Source organism: Peromyscus eremicus, chromosome X (genome assembly GCF_949786415.1).
Source record: "Peromyscus eremicus chromosome X, PerEre_H2_v1, whole genome shotgun sequence".
Lineage (NCBI taxonomy): Eukaryota > Metazoa > Chordata > Mammalia > Rodentia > Cricetidae > Peromyscus > Peromyscus eremicus.
The window spans coordinates 25,159,163-25,178,709 of NC_081439.1; the positions used below are offsets into that span (position 1 = coordinate 25,159,163).

At 41.0% G+C, this 19,547-nt stretch overlaps 1 protein-coding gene across 1 annotated transcript in view; it reads right to left on the reverse strand.

The window, feature by feature from the left end:
* The window catches only part of Pir (pirin), a 92,475-nt gene extending 74,378 nt beyond the window's left edge, over positions 1 to 18,097 (reverse strand). Inside the window, exons 1-2 of the mRNA XM_059251140.1 lie at positions 17,975 to 18,097; positions 11,935 to 12,027 (exon numbers count right to left, since the gene is read on the reverse strand). Of these exons, the coding sequence (XP_059107123.1) occupies positions 11,935 to 12,027; positions 17,975 to 18,070 (189 nt within the window). The 5' untranslated portion in view covers positions 18,071 to 18,097. The remainder of the gene's footprint in view (positions 1 to 11,934; positions 12,028 to 17,974) is intronic.
* Between the last annotated feature and the right edge of the window lie 1,450 nt (positions 18,098 to 19,547).

Here is a 19,547-nt window from a genome sequence, read left to right on the forward strand (position 1 = left end):
ATAAAGGCGTGCGCCACCAACGCCTGGTTCTGAATTTTATCTTCTACAAATCAATCCCTTTGACAAGGGGATTCACCTGAGGATAAATAATTAGCAATTTTTCCCCATTCTGTAGCCTGTTGATTATTTCTTTGCCATACAGAAGCTTTTTTTTTTATTTGATGCGATCCCATTTGTCAATTCTTGGTGCTGTTTCCGGAGTCACTGGGCTATATTCAGAAAGTCATTGTGTATGACTACATCTTGAGAACTTTCAACAGGGACACTTTTTAGCTCTTCGCTGTGCCCTGCATCCAGCTGTCACTGAAGATGTATTGAACACTTTAATGCAACTTGGATTTGCATAATCTTTTAGGACTTATTAAACATCTGGCCCTGGGTACATACCACAATCTACATATTATTATTATGGTTTGGTGTCATTAAGGTTACATTGTAGCAACAACAGAGCAAGGAACTAAAGCAACATTTTCTCTCTCTGAGAATGAAATTATTTTGTCCAGCCCATGCTGCCTCACAAATGCTGATGCCACCACATAGGTTTGTGACCACAGTGGTTGCCTCTGAGGAGAGATCTGACAGGAGATGCTACAGCAGCCAGAACGGTCAGCAGCCACGACATTAGCAAATTCAGATGCATCAGACGTTCCAGGCAAAGACGAAATCCTAGAGCTGTATGTATGTAAGCCCTATGATTTCTGAGTGAAAGGACGGGGTCGACCGAGAGACCCAAAGCTATAATACCTTATGATGAGGTGACTGTTGGTCCTTTGTTATGGACAGTCAAGAGCTTTACATGATGACATCCAGCTACAAAGAAAGCAACCGACTCACTTTCCTCCTGTTTTACGCTGCTCCCATTCTTGACCTTCTTTCAGGTCTACCAATTTTCCTTTCATCCTGATTAAACTTTCTGACACGCATGTCAAGATTCTGTAAAATTCAAATTCATAAACCTAACTACTCAGGCAAGTTGAATGGCAGACTCCCTCAGTACCTTCCACCTGCTCCTAGATCTCCTGAGGCAGAACATTCCTTCCTCCTCAAACTCAGATGTTCAATCTTAGGAGCAATTTCTTCAGACAAAACTCATAGGGGTTCACAGAAACTGAGCCAACAACCAGGGGCCTGCATGGGACTGACCTAGGCCCTCCACATATACACGACAGTTGTGTAGCTTGGTCCTCTTGTGGGACTCCTAACAGTGGGAATGGAGGCTGTCTCTGACTCTTTTGTCTGCTTTTAGGACCCTATTCCTCCTACTGGGTCACCTTGCCCAGCTTTAATGCATGGAAGGTGCTTAATCTTACTGCAACTTGATATGGCATGCTTTGTTGCTACCCATGGGAGGCCTGACCTTTTCCGAGTAGAAAAGGAGGAGGAATGAATGGGGGCAGAGGGGAGGTGGGGGAGGGCCTAGGAGGAGAGGAGGGAGGGTAAACTGTGGGGCATTTACCCACCAACCCCAGAGTTTTCTTGAGTGCAAGGAGCAGGAAATATTAGATAGAAGGATTTATATTGCGGAGATAAACAGATAGAAAATAAAGGATAGCCTCAAGAGGGCCTGGAACCTATTCCAATGGGCCCCGACTGTCTCTGCCCCAGGGTATTTATAGAGACACCAAGGGGTGAAGCAAAAGACCTCCCCCCCTCCCAGCACAGCCAAGTGGAGACCATCTCAGACACCTGCACTCAGGCCCGTGGTCTAATCATCCTCTCTATGCAGACCTCCTGGGTAAAGCCACGAGGAACCTGAAAACGGGCTCCCACAGTAAACTTCAGTCATAATGCAAAATAAATAAATTAATCAAAAAACAAAACGAAAAACCTTCTCCTGACATCCCGTCTAACCACCAGCTAGCTTCCTAACTGCCATTACCTACCTCTTATAAAAATGTGTTTTACCTTCCGGGTTATACTGAAGGTCTCAAGTAAATGATTTACCAATGTCTATGAGTATGCAAACTTTAAGCACACAGCAGTGTTCTATCCCCATCCAGTGGAAAAGTCAGTAGCTACAACTTGTTGCTCAAGAGAGCCCCCTGCCGACTCAAATGATATGTACTGTTCATCTACAACAGTGGTTATCAACATGTGGGTCCTGACCCCCTTGAGTCAACGACCCTTTCACAGGAGTCGAATGTCAGATATCCTGCGTATCAGATATTTACATTATGATTCACAGCAGTGACAAAATTACAGTTAGGAAGCAGCAACGAAATCAATCATTTTATGATTGGGGTCACTTCAATATTAAAAACTGTATTCAAGGGTCGCAGCATTAGGAAGGTTGAGAAGCATTGGTCTGCAGTCAGCCCTTACTCAACTAGACGCAGGCCTTGCTACTAGCTGCATTCATGAGTAAATATGTCTCTTGGCACGTGAATGGTGCCTGTGCTTCAGGACGTGGTGTCATGAGACAGGGTGTCATCTGGTCCTGAAGGGACCACTCTGTTGTGGACTAGAGGGGAGTTCTCCCACTTGGTTCATTCTATAGTTAAAAGCTATCGGGGAGGCTCCTGAAAATGAAGTGACTGAATTTCCCTTTTACACACACACTTCTGGGCAGGGTTGGGGTTCACCCTCTTAGCCATCAAGTAGTCTGTCACAGGCAGAAATGATGTTTTAATGAGTTCTCTTTATTACACCTCCCCATCTCCATATTTTCTACCTTAAAACTCTAGGAATATACCAGGTGGTGGTAGCACACGCCTTGAATCCCAGCACTCAGGAGACAGAGGCAGGCGGATCTCTGTGAGTTCGAGGCCAGCCTGGTCTACAGAGCAAGTTCCAGGACAGACAGGACTGTTACACAGAGAAATCCTGTTTTGGAAAAACAAAAACAAAAAAAAAGCTCTAGGAATATAATCTGTAACACATAATACAGAGTGGGTGAGGTGGACAGAAAAAAAATTCACTGAGAAATTAATCTATTTTCAGAGAATATTTCGATTGAACTGCTACTTTCCCTATGTGACCTATGTCTCCTGCCATAGACCAGGTTTTAGTTACTTTTTAGCACAAGGTTGTTCTGGGCATCATTGGGTCAGATGTGCCTGAATGATCTTTATGGCTTTAGGAAGTGAAATAAACTACCTTAAATGTCTAGGTAAAAGTAACTTGATCCATTTCCTCAAAATCCCGAAAGTTCAGAGAAACAAGGCCACTACTTTGCACTTTCAGGCAGGAATATTTGGGTCCCTGGCCTAGACAGCATCAATTCCTGTGTAAGTTTAGCAGCAGTCCTGACTTCTACCCACCAGATGGCAGTAGGACTCAGAGCCATGGCCAAACAGGACTGGAAATTTTGGAAGGACCCCAGTGGACAAAATTGCCTTCAACTGAGAACCACTGACATAGACAATATTCTACCAAAAGCTAAACTTCTGGGCTAAAGATGCATCTACTTTAAACAAATTATGTCAACTTGGGAGTTTCTGGATGTAACAATGCCCACTGGTTCACAATGAGAGACCAATCTGTCTTGGCCTTGAATACTTTTCTTAGTAATAGCCCCAACTTTAGATTTCATCTCATGCCTCAGGCCCCACTCCACCCTCACACATACAGTTTCTAAGTCTGATTAGACTACTTACTGTTTCCACTACATGCCCTCTACCTTTACCTCCACTGTGCACAGGATCCATGTTAGTCCTTAAGGCCCTACTAAACGACCAAGTTTATGGTTGTTTATTTTGCTTTGGTTTGGTTTTTGAAGCTTGAGGACAACTTTATTATAGTCTACAAAAAAAGACACCACAGGGCCAGCAAGCTGTAAATCATGGCAACTGCCTCAAGGAAGAGAATAGAGAAGAGAAGAAACAGTAAACTACAATCATGCTACTTGAATTAGGCTAGCGTAAAGGTTAGCCAAGCAGCAGTAGGCAACAGGGTGCGGAGGGGGGCTTTAGAGGAAGAATAAGGGAATCTAAAGTGTTAGGGAAATACATGCTTGGAAAAGAAATACAAAGAAGAAAAGGAAAGTTACATTTTCCTGAGTAATTCAGAAAAGCAGTCTGTAAGAGACTGTGTTAGGGGCAGAAACTCTGGGAAGGAAAAGCGCAGTATCTCTTAAAGGGATAATGATTCCTCCTCTCTAACTTGGCTAAAGATGAACCAGCCTTCCTAGGGCCAGTGCTGCATTCCAGAAGAGTGGGCCCTTAGCCAGTTCATTGATCCTGCCCCGCCAGAATGTTAGGTCTCCACGCGGGCCAAAGGTTCTGTTTTCTTGGCCACATATCTTCCTTTATTTTTTTTTTAAATTGCTACTCCAACAGTGTCTCCTCTGAAGGGGTAATCTTAAAATCATTCAGGATGTGGACTGAAATTGGGGGATATCTATAACCCATTTTCACCATGAAAATCTGGAGATCCTGTTCCGAAGCTGCCCACCACAAGGGATCAGTGTCTGGATTGGAGGTCTAGTGCCCATGCACACGTCCACCCACACGTATGGCCTCTAGGCAGGGTACTCGTTGAGGAGGAGATAGGAAACTGGGAGTTCATTCTGGCATTTCTGGCCAGAGAACCAAGGACATTTCTAGAACTGCTGCTTTGGGGCCCCTGCCATGAGCTGACTGTCCAGTTTCTACCTCCTCTTCTCGTCATCCCCCCTCTGAAGAGGATACCCGCACTGATGGCCACAGTTTAATTGAAACCTCTCATACCTTTCTGGTGGCAGTGACAGTCAGTGTCTTCCTCACTTGGACCATTAAGCTTCTTCAACTGGACCTCTTTCATTCCTCCTTAACCATTTCCGAAATTTTGTGTAAACTAAAAGTCCTCCGCCCCTACTTCTAAACTCATGTGTGCACATGCACACACATACACAATTTTTTTCTTTTGGGCTAGGAAACATTCTCAGTCACACTTTTTGGTATTCTTTTCTACTGGTGGGACCCTATGATGGTACCCATATAACATGTTTCCTAGAGGAACCTGCACATGGATGAACCTCCCCTTTACATACTTCTATACATTAGTAGCTTAGCTGATTAACTAGAATAGAACACAAACTAGCCACATTTTATCAGGAGAGAGGAGACCCAAGTCACTCAGTAACGTTCTTTGGAAGCAATGCTACCAATTTCTTAAGTGTCCTGTCAGAGATGATCTAGGTCTGTGCAAGAACCTGATCTAATTGTTATGATGTGTGCTTTTTCTCTGTCAGCATCATCCTGTTTGGGTACCATACTTTGACTGATGTTCTTAATATGTTGGTACCAAGGGGCATCTTAGAGTGGGGATTGCTTTTGCTACCTTCCTATATAATCCTTTAGCTTCCCCACAAGCAATGCCACATCAACATATATGTTAAAATCTACATGTTTGCCTGAGCCCCCACCCCCTCCAGTCAAATCATTAACTAAAGGCAGATTTGCCACCTTGGCATTTTCTTTTATTATCATATTATCTCTATATAATTTCCTTCCCCATTGTCAATATCTACAACTCCTATTAATGCCCCCCAAAGCTCTCAGGCTGCATTGAACCATCATAGTTCTTATAGGCAGTCTTGTCTTTTTTTTCTCATGTCCATAGGAATAACAGGATGTCTCACTGTTAAAGGCAGCAGAAAATAATTGTTGAACAATGGACAGTCTCTATGATATTGACAAAGTATCATTTCCCAATCTTCCCAAAATATTTTTCTTTGTTTTTTTTTTTTGGGGGGGGGGGGAGAGAGTCTCTTATAGGTCAGGTTGGCCTCTAACTTCCTACCGTAGCAAAGGATGGCTTTGAACAGCTACCTCCTGTCTCCTTCCCCCAAGTGTACGATACTGTGCCTGGCTCAGAATGTTTTCTTTCTTTGCAAAATTTGGTGATGAATTTAATCAAGTTTTTGTTTTCAACCGGGATCTAGCCATGTTGGAATTGTTTGCATTAGAAAATGGTTCACAGCAAGCAATAAGAACAAAGCCATGTGGAGACAGAAGGTCTGAGGTCTGTCATAAGTTGTTAGTGTGAATCACTAGGGCCTTTCCCTTCCTCTCCAGGATATTGTTCAGACACCGCCAGCAAAAGCTGCTGGCTACTAACCAGGAGTTATGAGCTTGGCTTTTCTGATGGGCACACCCTTGGAAACAGGGTGGTTTTGTACGAACAAAATCCAAGGAACTTGCTGAGGCTTGTAGTGAAACTTTAAGATATACTTCTCAGCTTAACTGAGTACATGGACAGCATCCTAATATGTCCCTGTGAAGCAGATCTGCTGGTTTAATTCTAACAGGTTTATTTTCTGGCTCCAAAAATTTTAGCTAGATGAATAGATGATAGATAGATAGGTAGATGATAGATAGATAGATAGATAGATAGATAGATAGATAGATAGATAGATAGACAGATAATGTATATCTTTATCACTTCTGTTCCTTTAGGGAACTCTGATTAATACACTTCCTGATGTGATTGCTAGGAACCAAATCTGGATCCTCTGCAAGAACATCAAATGCTCATCATTTCTGGGACATCTCCCCAGCCCCTATAATATACTTTAATTAAACAAGAACGACCCACTACCTCGGTTTGCCCAAGACTGAGGGTACCCAGAAACATATGACTTTCAGTCCTAAAACCTGAAAAGTCTTGATTCTATCATTTGAAGGTGATTTTGAAAAGCACAAACCCCTCTTCTCCACAGGGTAGTTAAAAAACTCATCAATAGTGTATGAACTATTGATATCTCTTTCTTGAACTAAACTTTGGAAAGCCTTGCCTAATCTTCCTATCGTCCACTGTTTCTGATCATTATAGTTGCCCCAGGCAAATTTAACATCAGCCCTGGGCAGAAATGGGCTAACTGCTTTGTCTTCGACTGCTTACCACTCACGCCTTTTGAAAACGATCTTTCCCAGAAATTTGGATTCCTGGCAGGAATTCCTAGCTGTACTTCTTTCTCCAGGGTATGCCTTTTCTTTGATTTTTTTTAGGCCAGTTTTTAAAATGTTTTAATATTAGTGTATATTAATTATACATACTAATGCGTTTTATTATGACAACTTCTCATGTGTATATAATGTATTTTGACCACATCTACTCTCTCGCCCTTTTCTTTCCAACTAGCCACACTTCTGCTTTCATGGTTGTTCACTGTTTTAATGACCCAATGAGGTTCATTGGGATTGCTTAAGGACAAGTGGTCAGGCAACAACAAAACAGAGATCTACATAAATCTAAGAGTCTGAAAGCTGATTAGCCATTAACTGGGTAAAATCAAGTTATTACTCTTATTTGTCTCATAGTCCTAATAGCTCTGGTGTGGGAAGTCAACTGGACCAGCATTTTTTTACATTTGTTTGCAGATGTTGCTCACTCTGTTGGATCCGGTAACCCTGGGGTGGAGTCTGAATATTCCAGGAGATAACATTGCTGGCTCCTGGACCCCACATGAGGCAGTGAGAATTTTATAGAATACTCTCAGGATTTCTGTGATCATGTATATCTATAAATTTTGAAAAGATGAGCTTGTATTCAAAATATATCCATTATATTTTATACTCATGTGTTAGCACGTCATTTTCATTTAAAAAGGAATCATGAGCTCCACAACAGCACCATTTTAAGTACCACTGATGCTGATATCACACCCATTATGTGAATGTTCAGTGCATACTTGTGTTACCTGGGCATAAGAAAATCGCCTGGGTCTGGGAACTTATTCCATCTTGCATAGCCGATTGAACTGACTGTCAAAAACAGACTTTGTTCTGTAGTTTGTATCTATGTTGTACCCAAAGGCTTATATTTGGAAGCATGCAAAGCAAACATCACCCTTCTATCACTATCTCCAACTCCTATCACTGAAAAGGTTTTGATTTCCTTGATATACAAAGAACTTCTATAAAACAACAATAATAACAACCGGAGTAAACTCTGTCTATTCCAAAGTTTAGTTAAAATTGAAAAAGAAATACTTATAGTTCACACATTATTGATGACAGCACAACGGGGCGGGGCAAAGATATAAGTATCTACAATAAACAAATATCTTTAAATCAAAATCAACCTTTTAAAAACAATCAGCCTTGCTTAGAAAATTGTAAATTAAAACTGCAATGAGGTATTTTTATCATTAGAATGGCAAACACTTAAAAAAGTCAAGTGTTGGTGATGCTGATGGAAAATGTGTGTCTTCACATATCACCGATTGGTGCCGTCCATCAGGGCAGACACTTATCAAGGTCATTCAAAAAACTGGAGCAGGTGAGATGGCTCAGGGGGTAAAGGTGCTTGTCACTGAGCCTGACGACCTGACCTCAGTTCCATGGGTAGGGTCCACATAGTGGAAGGAGAGGGCCAATTCTGGAAAGCTATTCTCTGACCTCTGACCTACAGACATGTGCCATGGCATGAGCACACAACACAAGAAATAAAGTAATGCCATCTTTTAATTAGCTTTTTGAAGAATGTTGGAAAAATTCTAATGGTATAATGATATTTAAAAAAAGATAGCATGATACCAGAAAAAGAAACAAACAATAGCAATTACTACTTCTGGGTGATAATATAACATAACAGGTGATCCTAATGTTCTTTTTATTTCCAAGTTATTTTATTTATTTTTTAATTTTATGTACCTGTCAGAATTTTAAGCATGACAAGCCTTTGGAATTTAGATTGAGCTCCAGAAAGGAAGTAATAAGAGCCTAAAGTAGACTTGGCTTCATTTTCACTTATAATTTTGGAAGGTGTTTTATCTTTATTTTACATATATGAATGTTTTGCATGTGGTGCAACTGTACTGTGCACATGCCTAATGCCAAATGAGGCCAGAAGAGGAGACTCCTGGAATTAGAGTTTCAGATAGTTGTGAGAAATGTGGGTACTGGGAACCAAATCCAGGACTTCTGCAAGCGCAGCAAGAGCTCTTCACTATTGAGTCATCTCTCCAGTCCTAAATTGCAGATTTAAAGGTTTGTATTTAAAGAGAGTTAAGTCCTGGCTTACCTATACTCTGGGGAATAAAATTGACAAAGTAATTTCCCATGATCTGAAGTAATCATGTTCTATAAAACTTTCATGATCCCTTGATTAACAAGTCCTGACCCACTGGGTACTAATGGCAATCTAAGAGTGGTCACCTTCAAGTCTCTGGCAACAACGTTTTTGGCAGCGCATCGATGTATGCTTCTATTACAGTGGTTCTCAACCTTCCTAATGCTGCAACCCTTTAATACAGTTCCTCATGTTGTGCTGACACCCCAACCATAAGATTATTTTCGTTGCTATTTCATAACTGTAATTTCATAACTGTTATGAATCGTAATGTAAATGTTTGTGTTTTCCAATGGTCTTATATGACCCCTGTGAAAGGGTCGTTCAACTCCCAAGAGGTAGTGACCCACAGGATGAGAATCATTGCTCTAAGTGTATTTCTGTTTAAAGACCCCCCCCATACGCTATATATATTGTTCACTGATGTTGATGAACTCTCAACCAGCAGTACCAAGTCATACCTAAAAGAAGTTTACTGAATGCACATACTTTCTCCGTGAACAAGGCACATTAACAGACTTCTGTGAAGGAATACTAGAAAGAAAGCTATACAATGCTCAGGAACCATTTTGAATGGTTACCAAAAAGCAGGAAAATACAAGAAATGTGCCACTAAGGTTGTTACAAGGACGCTGGCCTACGTTGTGAACTGAAACAACCAACATTTCAGTTGGCAAGAGACACATTGGGCGGCTCTAACACCCTGAATTATCATCAAAGCTCCACAAGCATTGATTTGGCAATTGGCAATGGGTTCTCCAAGCAGGCGAACTCGTAAATACAAAGTCCTCAAATAATAAGGATAAAATGTAATTACAGTGTAATTGAAGGGAAAATTCTTAATCACAAGGAAAGGACCAAACATCAATATTCTATAGCTAAGCTTCTTCAACAAGTTCTTTAAAGCTGAATACCATACGACTTACAAAACAGTCCCCTTCCAGGACACTTCACATGATGGGAACAGGTGCAATCTGTTCAGCAGTCATTTCGTTTAATATAGTCATTGTCCTGTAACAAGAGCCAGTTACTGACTACCTCTACACAGTGAACGCAGAGAAGTGTGGTCTAATGTAAGCTGAAACAATTTATAATCCTCTTGGGCATGGTAAGGGGAGGTTGAGGTAATTCTCAGCTCTAATGAAGGACAGCTGCTCAAGGCCGCCAGCAATGTATACATGTATGTTCAACTAGTACAAACATCATGCCATTGGGACCAAATGAAGAAGAAAGTGCATCCTCTTGGGATTGTTTGGAAAACATGATGGAGATACTAATACGTGAAAAGAGCTTAAAGGATTTGTAGGATGGCAACCAGAGTTATGGAGTTCTGGGCAAAGGGTTGGAATCAAATACAGGTACAGGGAAGATGAAAGCATGGCTCCCATCATTGCTGTAAAGTAAGACAGAGTAGCCAATGCTCTAGCAGAGGGCAGAACCTAAAGGCCAATGGATAAATGAAGGAACACAGATCTAAGTAGCCTCAGCTTGTTTCTGGAAGCTTCTTGGTTAAATCTTTCCACGGTTATAGTGATCAAATCTTTCCCTGCTTTTACTTCCTTAACTAGAGTACCTACGGAAGCAAGCAGGGCTCAAGCCTCATCCTCTGTCTTCCACTAACACTCCCCAACACACAGCACACCCCCAACATATGAAAGATCAGCCTCCACCAGCACTTGCTTGTTGTAAGCGCTGAGTAAATATTTATTCATCCACTAATTGGTTTTACAAACACACTAAGCCTTTAACAAGCCCTGCTCTGTTCACCGCGAATACAGGTGGTTCTCATGGAGAAATAGCTCAACTTTGTAAAGTCTCCAAGGTTTCCCAGAATGGATGTGTGTGTGGAGAATCCGAGCTGTAGAAAATGCCGCAAGATTACATCACACATCTTTATTTCCTATCGAACTAAAACAAAAAGTAGTGTCCACTAGAATCTCCAAATTTTGTAATTAAATTTATAAATATGTGAGTATGTCCATAAAATCTGAAATTTTAGACTGTTAAATTTTGGCTCCCTAATTCTAATTCCTTAGAACTTAGTATAATACTCACTGAGTTCTTAGATTATGTGTTGGTGCTTATAATATTATGTTACACAAAGTTAAACATTTCTGTATACTCTTGGGAAAAAATATTTTCTTTACAAAATTATTTAATCATGCCTTAGTTTCTTCTAGCTCCGATAAATTGTTTCAATTGTATATTTTTAAGAAGCTGATTCTTGCTCTTTAATAACTGTTCAGACAGAAATGTCAACAGGACACAAATTGAATAATATTAAGAATGAGCTGGGGGGTAAAGGACACCACAAGAAAACCCACAGAATCAACTAACCTGGGCTCGTGGGAATTCACAGAGACTGAACCGACAACCAGGGAGCCTGCATGGGACTGACCTAGGCCCTCTGCATTTGTTACAGTTGTGTAGCTTGGTCCTCTTGTGGGACTCCTAACAGTGGGAGCAGGGGCTGTCTCCAGTTCTTTTGACAGCTTTTGGGACCCTTTTCCTCATACTGGGTCACCTTGCCCAGCCTTAATACAACAGGAGGTGCCTAGTCTTAGGTCAACTTGATATGGCATGCTTTGTTGATATTCATGGGAGGCCTGCCCTTTTCTGATTAGAAATGGAAGAGAAGTGGATGGGGTGGGGAGGCAGAGGGGAGGTGGTGAGGAGCGAATTGGAGGAGAGGCGGGAGGGGAAACTTCGGTCGAGATGTAAAATAAATTAATAAATGTAATTAATAAAAATTGTTTTAAAGTTAATATTTAAATTTGAGTATATTTCATTTAAAACCGCTATAACAGCTACATAGCAGCCTATGGCAAGAAATTTACAAATCAATTTTTGCCTCTATTCATTGCTTCTAATGGAATTTCTATTAGAAGTAAAAGTCAAATTTTGAAAGATACCTGTCTGCAGTCAAATCGTGGTACTTACTGTTTCGAAACCTCGGTGTGGGTGATCAGGAAACCCTCCCGGCCTTCCTCCTTCAAACTCATCAAACAGTAAAAATGGATCCAGATTTTTCAACTGGAATAATAATAAAATTCGGCATGTTAGACATGGCTTTGAAGTCATACTACAGGGGTACATTCACAGACATATCTAACAAAACTCACTGAAGACTGCACAGCCAATGAGCAACCTTCTAAAATGAAGACTACATTCAGAAGGAAACATGTACATAAGGATTCATCAATTACATTGGAATTGACATTGTAAGAGAAGAGCGAAGCGTGAGCACTTCATGATTATCTATGATACAGTCAAACAGGTCATGATCCGTCTGTAACAGATTCTTAGCATCATGAGGTAGGCGTCTACAAAATCAGTATCTGCAATGCTTTATGAGTGCTCTCAAGGAAAAACAACTTTCACACATGTAAGAACAGGTGACATCAGGAAGTCAGCTACCAGGGAAGTAGCTCCTGAGCTGAGTCTTGAAATACATGTTGGAGTTAATCAAGTGAAGGATATGAAGATTTCACCCTCATGACATAACTGATTTCCAAAGACTCTGCCTGCTAATACCATCAACTTGAAGGATGATATTGCAAGCTTTGATTTGGGGAAGGATACATACATTTACACCATATAAGTATTATTTGCATTCTCTGCACACTGGCTCCCTCCAGTCACCAATCTACGCTACATGAAGAAAGTCAGTGTAAGTAAAGGGCTATAGAACCCAGGTAGTTGATCAAGGCAAGAGTCAGAGGGGTGAACTGTTCAACTGGCCAGAAAACGAGAGGCATGTATAAGAGACACTTGAATAAACAAGAGTATGTTTGCATTAGACTGTTGTACCAAAGTGCTACTTGCAGGCCTGAAAATTAGTTCTTACTAATCTCTAAGCATTTACAGTAGCTTCAGCAACATGTTCAATAAACATGTGCCATCTGTCCACAAGAACAGACTTCTATGAGAACTCTAATTTTCTAAAATGTTTTAATTAGGTTCCCAATTCAATCACATTTCTATTTTCCTATGTGTTTCTTTTCCTTCAAATACTTCCAAGTCCTTTAGCTGCCAAATTTAAATAGTAGCTTCCAAGATTGTTCTTTCGGCATCTTTAGAACTCCAAACAAAACATGTGGCCACCAGCCCTCGGGCCTGTAGCAACCCCATAATAAAGCTCCAACAGCCCGGTACGGTTTGGCAATCTGGAAGTGCTGGAAGTGCCTGTCAGAAATGGCAGGCCTTTGGAGACAGGATAGATGCTGTGCCTTTCAAATGGCATTCTACTGAGTCTAGAATATTCCTAAATACGCAGATTGCACCCCACAAACTCTGGGTGGTGCTTTTGATAGATTCTTTAGTCTCTTGTAGCTAGGTCCTGTGATTGAATCTGGTTACCACACAGCAATTCCAAGGTAAAACTTTTAGAGTCATTCCTTATGAAATGAGGGTGGACAGTTGATGTCTGTCCTTTTGCTTTAGTCCTCTTCCTCCTCTCTGTGTCACAGGACAAGTGGCTACTATTGCCTCAGGAAATAGCTATTAGATAATATTAAGGAATTCTTTAATGTTCCAATATAAGGGGACTACAATTATACTTTTATCATCCTCTCTTCTTGGGTCATCCCTCTCCCTATCTTTTCATTAATTTGTCAGTTGGCATACAAAGTGGTGATTTCCATTGTGTTATTTTCACGTATCACTATACTGTTCATGTCTGCATTCTCCCTCTTGCTGATCACCTCCTAGCCCTGAAATAGTTTATCCCCTCAGCTTCTGTCACTTAGATCCCATTATTCTCTCTTAGCCTTGTGTTTCAGAGACAGAAACTGAAGTAGTTATGAACACAATGACATCTGGGTTTCTGTTCCAAATACTTTGAGGGAGAAATGGAACAGGACATTCATTATGTGATTTCCTCTGGTTTCTTTGTTTCAGATTCTCCTCTTAAGTAATGAAATAACCCACAGAGAGTGCCATTCTACTGAACAGTAGCTGATGGAATCGGGCAGCATAAAGACAAATGCCACTGATGATGATGGGTTTCTCTCCTCCTGGGAGCACAAAGGAACCACCTCCCAACAACATGCTAGTGAGTCCGTCAGAGTCCATGACTATCTAGCGGGGTCCATGGATAACTGTAGTGAAGGATGGAAGTCAGCCCCAGTCCATCTTTTCTTTATTGCTAACCATAGAAAGGCTCACTGTAAGTTCCTCTTCGGCTTCTACATTTCAGTGGTAGGAAGGGGGGGGGCACTTGTGGCAGCTACTAAAATGGAGCAGTTTTGCTTCTTCAACGTGAAAATAGTTTTGGAGTCAAAAGTTTCCATTTCTTTGAGACATAAGCCTGGTGCACAGACTTCGAAAAGTAACCTTAACGTAGACAAATGCCTTCATTTCTGCTGGCTGGAGGACAGAAATGCGGGGTCTACCTTCCTGTAGAATATGGAGATATGTTAACAACATCAACAGTCAAATACAGGGTCTTCAACAAGAAAATGATGGTAGGCTTATACAGTAAAAGGGGGTATTTTTTAAATGTTTATGAAGAATTTGTAATAACACAGAAAGCTCTTGTGTCACCATGTTAAGGAAAAAACTTCAGGACACGAAACTGTGTCTTCTATATAATCCTCAATAATGTAAAACATAACTGTTTGGAAACACCTTCATTCTCATTTATAATTAAACAAAGTTGATGACATTCAAAATTATTCCTCTGTTTTCTATTAGGGTTACAGAATATTTGTGACACAGGAAACCTGAATTTAAATAACATATCAGTGTCTTGAAAAATCTTTTTTTTTTTTTTTTTTTTTGGTTTTTCGAGACAAGGGTTTCTCTGTGTAGCTTTGCGCCTTTTCCTGGAACTCACTTGGTAGCCCAGGCTGGCCTCGAACTCACAGAGATCCGCCTGGCTCTGCCTCCCGAGTGCTGGGATTAAAGGTGTGCGCCACTGCCGCCTGGCTAAAATCTTTGTTTTTAATCAAGTTTTCTTATATCAGATAGATAAAACATAAAATTCAAATATATAAAATTATATTGAGGGGAACTACATCTTTGTTTTTACTAATCTCTATTTTCTGAATATTTTTTATTATAGTAAAATAGATATAAAATGAAATTTAGCAATTTTAAATATTTATTATTATTATTATTATTATTATTATTATTATCTGTATATTCCTGTGTCTGTGTGAGGGTATGTGCATATGAATGCAGGTGCCCTCAGAGACCAGAAGCAAAGGTCACCCTGAAGCTGGAGTTACAGGTAATTGTAAGTCACCAGATATGGATGCTAGGAATCAAACTAAGGTCCTCTACAAAAGCAGTCCACACTCTTAACCACTAAGCCACCTCCCTAAGCCCAAGACTTAGCACCTTTGAGACCACAGTTCAGTAACATTAAGCACACTCACACTGTCGTGCAACTATCACTATCATGTCCAGACTGAAATCCAGTAGCTTCTTCAATTGTGAGTAAGCTCAGTCAGTTATAATAAATTACCAGTAACTGTGATTCTTGGACCAATAGAAAACTAAAGCTATTTCATAACATATTACATCTGTGAGTAGGTATGTGAAAATATTGTTCATGTTTGAAATCAGGATGTGATTACATGCATCACTCAAAACTTTTAAAAATAAAAACTCTTAAAAACTTATAAAAATATAAGATGACTAAATTGTCTCTTAAAAACAACCTTAACCATGTTATAATATAATTTTTTTCTTGGAAATTCATCTATTCTGTTTTGTGTGCTTCAAAACACTGTTTAACAAAGGAATTGATAGGTTTCGCCAGACCACCAAAGAGGTTCACAGAATTAAAAAAAAAAGTGTTAAGACATTCTCAGCAGATACATTCTTGACAGATGGACTAATTAAAGTAATAGCTACACTCAGTACATAGTAATGACTGACTAACAGGTGTCTGTGGGGTCTCAGAACTCTCTCCAGTTTTTCCGTTGGTGCTGATATACATCTAAGAGAATACGACACCGCCTCCATCTGGCCCTATGCATTTAGTCATTAAGATGAAGTTATTTGTGTCCTTTCTTTGACAAATGATACATTTGGATCTCAAGAGCTATCTATGAGTGAGTTACTGTTGGAAAGAAAAATGGCAGAGGCCCAAGACAGAACAAAGAAGAAAGACTGATGGAGCTGATGGGGGAGCCTACTGCGATGGCTTATCAGCATCACGCTGAGTGAAAGGAGCCAGGCACGGAAGGACAAATACTGCATCCCCTCACTCCTATGTGGAATCTACACAAATAGAATGGCGGCTTCCAGAGCTGAGATGAGCCGATGGAGGGATGTTGGTCAGACAGGAAGAGTAAGTTCAGGAAGTCAATAGCACTTGTTAACTGTAAAATGGCAATGTATTATATAGTAGAAATTTGCTAAGACTAGATTTTGAAAATTTTTATGTGAAGTAATACGGATGTTAATCAGCTAGTTTTGACCATTCCTTGGCTTATACAAGTATAAAAACATCCTGCTGCACACAATACACACAATTTTTCAATTAAAATTTTAAAATTGAAAACATAAACCCATTAATGATATATATAGGGCAGGACTCGCTGAAGAAAGCCAAGACTTTCCAAAGCCTATAAGTAAAGGTGAACCTGTCAATCCCAGCTATTCAGGAAGCCGAAGCAGGAGGAGTTAAGTTCAAGGCCAGCCTAGGCAACTTAGCGAGACTCTTGTCTCAACATAAAATCCAAAATGAGGACTGTGGATATAGATCAGTGATTGATTGATTGCCTAGCATGTACAAGGGTCTCCCTACATTCAATCTCCAGTACTGCCAAAAAAAAAAAAACCTGATGAATATTTTTCAAACACACTTTTTATCAAAAAGTAGACGAAGAAACCCGTATGTAGTGAGAGGTATAAAGCTCAGCAACAAGGCAGTATGAAAATCCTGGAGTGGAGTGTAAGAAATCAGCCCTGCTTCCCAAAAACACAATCTATCCCTACAATGCATTTCTTCTCTTACTCACATTTAATGTGGGATAGCACTGAGGCCTCTAGCCCTTGGCTATGATCACTATTTGATACCTCTCTGTGCAGCTAAGACCCCTCCCTAAACTTCATGTATTCCCTAGTATTCAGATAAAAATCGTCCCTAATGTTAAAAAAAAAATCTAGAGTCACAGTCTCTGAGTTGCCTTGTGTTCCTGCCCGCACAATAGAGGTCTACAGAGCTGGATCTCAGCGCACAAATGCAAATCCTTTATTATATGGGATCAGCCAGGAGACTTGACCCATGAAGAACCAACTAGGTTGTCTTCCCTAGGAATCTGAAGCTGGGATCCACAGTTCCTTGTGCTTTGAAGTATGAGCACATAAGGAAGGGTGGAGAGGCTACAAGTTGGCCACATTTGAGGATGTGCATGCTGAGGCTGACAGCCGCATTTTCCTTAGCTCAAGGCAGAACATGGGCATGTAGAGAAAACCAGACACATCTTCTACAGTTCAGCTGCACCTGCTGCCCAGCACCTCCTTATCCATATTCCAGAGACCCCCTGTAGACTGGGGTTGATCCACACAGGGCCCCAATTGTGGAGTTTCATGTTTCTCCCTCTGGCAGTGGTGGTCTGAAAGAAAATGGCCCCCAAAGGGATTGGCACTACTAGGAGGTGTGGCCTTGTTGGAGTAGGTGTGGTCTAGTTGGAGAAAGTGTGTCACTGTGGGGGCAGGCTTTGAGGTCTCCTTTGCTCAAACTTCCCTCAGGGTGACTGTCAGTCTGTTGCCTGCAAGATGTAGGTAGGACTCTCAGCTATTTCTCCTGCACCACATCTGAATGGACTGAACCTGTGAAAGTGTAATCAAGCCACCCAATTAAATGTTTTCCATATAGGAGTTGCCATGGTCACGGTGTCTCTTCACAGCGATAAAAACCCTACCTAAGACAGGTAGCCCACAGGGAAGCTCATGACCAAATCCCCTTCAACATCCCACCAGTCCCCTCAGAAAGGAAAGCACGGTAGTCATGCAGCCAGCGTACCTCAGGTCTGCCAATGCTTCTGCGGACCCGAGCGCCAACCCCCTCTGACTGCTCCCGGCTCAGCACTGAGAGAGTAACCTTCTTAGAGGATTCCATTTTGAAGTTTATAAAGAACTTTCTGGTGTAGAGCTGTAGAAGATGGAGAACAAGAAGAAAAACAACGAAAGAAATCACAATGGAGGGAATATCTACAGACTATAAACGAAGGATACTGACAGTAGACTTTCCCCAAATTCTAACAGCTGTAATTTATCGAGTACGTACTGTGAACAGAGCCTAGATTAGGAGATTTTTAAAACACAATGATGGTGGACATGTATTAGGATCTACCGGGTACCTGAACCCCATTATTAGCAGTTACCTCATGTAATCCTGCAGTCATCGTGTACAAAGGTTAGCGATTACAACTCGTAGGAAGAACTTAATAGAAATATCTAAAGAGCATTTTATATGCTTTGCTTCAGTGACATCTCTTGACCTCCCACACCACCACACACCCCTCAGTGGCCACCCCAGGCAGGAGGGTGGAAGATGGAAGTGGGGTTCTTTTGGTGACACTGGAAACAAAGAGAAAAAACTAGAGGTATGGGAATCTCACCAGAATATGATGGTGTTGGCATTGAAACAGATCTTCAAGGGTGACTGGATTCAATTACCCCTGTATCTCTAAAGTCCACGGCCATTAAAAAAAAATCATTCCTTAGCAATTTCAAGCATGTATACAATGTGTTTTTTAATCATATCAACCCCTCATTCCCCCTCCAACTCCTTTCAGACCGCCATCACATCTCACTGCCAGCTTCATGCTGTCTTTTCCGTGGCCTACTGAGTCCAAGTGGTACTGTCCTTGTTGTGCACATGCGTGTTGGGTCCTCTACTGAAGCATGGGCATCCTAACAGGGGTCACTTTCTTCAAGAAAACTGGCACTCCCTACCCCAGCAGCCTCCAAGTGCCAAAGTTTCTCAGTTAGAGGTGGGACTTCACAAACAAACCTTCCTCCCATCTGTGTTGGAATTTTGACTGGTTTGATCTTCTGTAGGTATTGTGCATGCAATTTTTTAGGCAGGAAATCTTTGAACGTCCTAATAAAGTCCTCTAAAGCACAGACAAATTATATATGAACGCCCCGCAAGGGAACTCATGGTTTGGAAACAACCTATATACCACATTTATTATTCAAGAATGCTTCATTATGTATTGAAGATGTCTAAGCCCTAACTAAGAAACATCCCAGAACCCCCTTTCTATCTTCAGGGGTTTGCCAATAAGTAATCCTAAATCCTCAGATCTGTTCGCGAAGTGAACTCTAACCAATCCTTCAAAGATTTCTACTGCAGCCAAGAGAAGTGTTTTTACAAGATGACGATTCTGGAGCTGGACATCTTAGATTTCTATCTCAGCTTTGCCACATTCCAGCCTGCTTTCACTTGGGACTCTCTGTGCCTCAGCTTTTCCATCTATAAAATGGGATTAAGATATGTCTACCTCAAAGGATTCAAACAGTACTATGGGAAAGTGATCCGCTCTTATTTATAGGAACTTTACACAGGAGTACCCTCCAGTTAGTAAAGG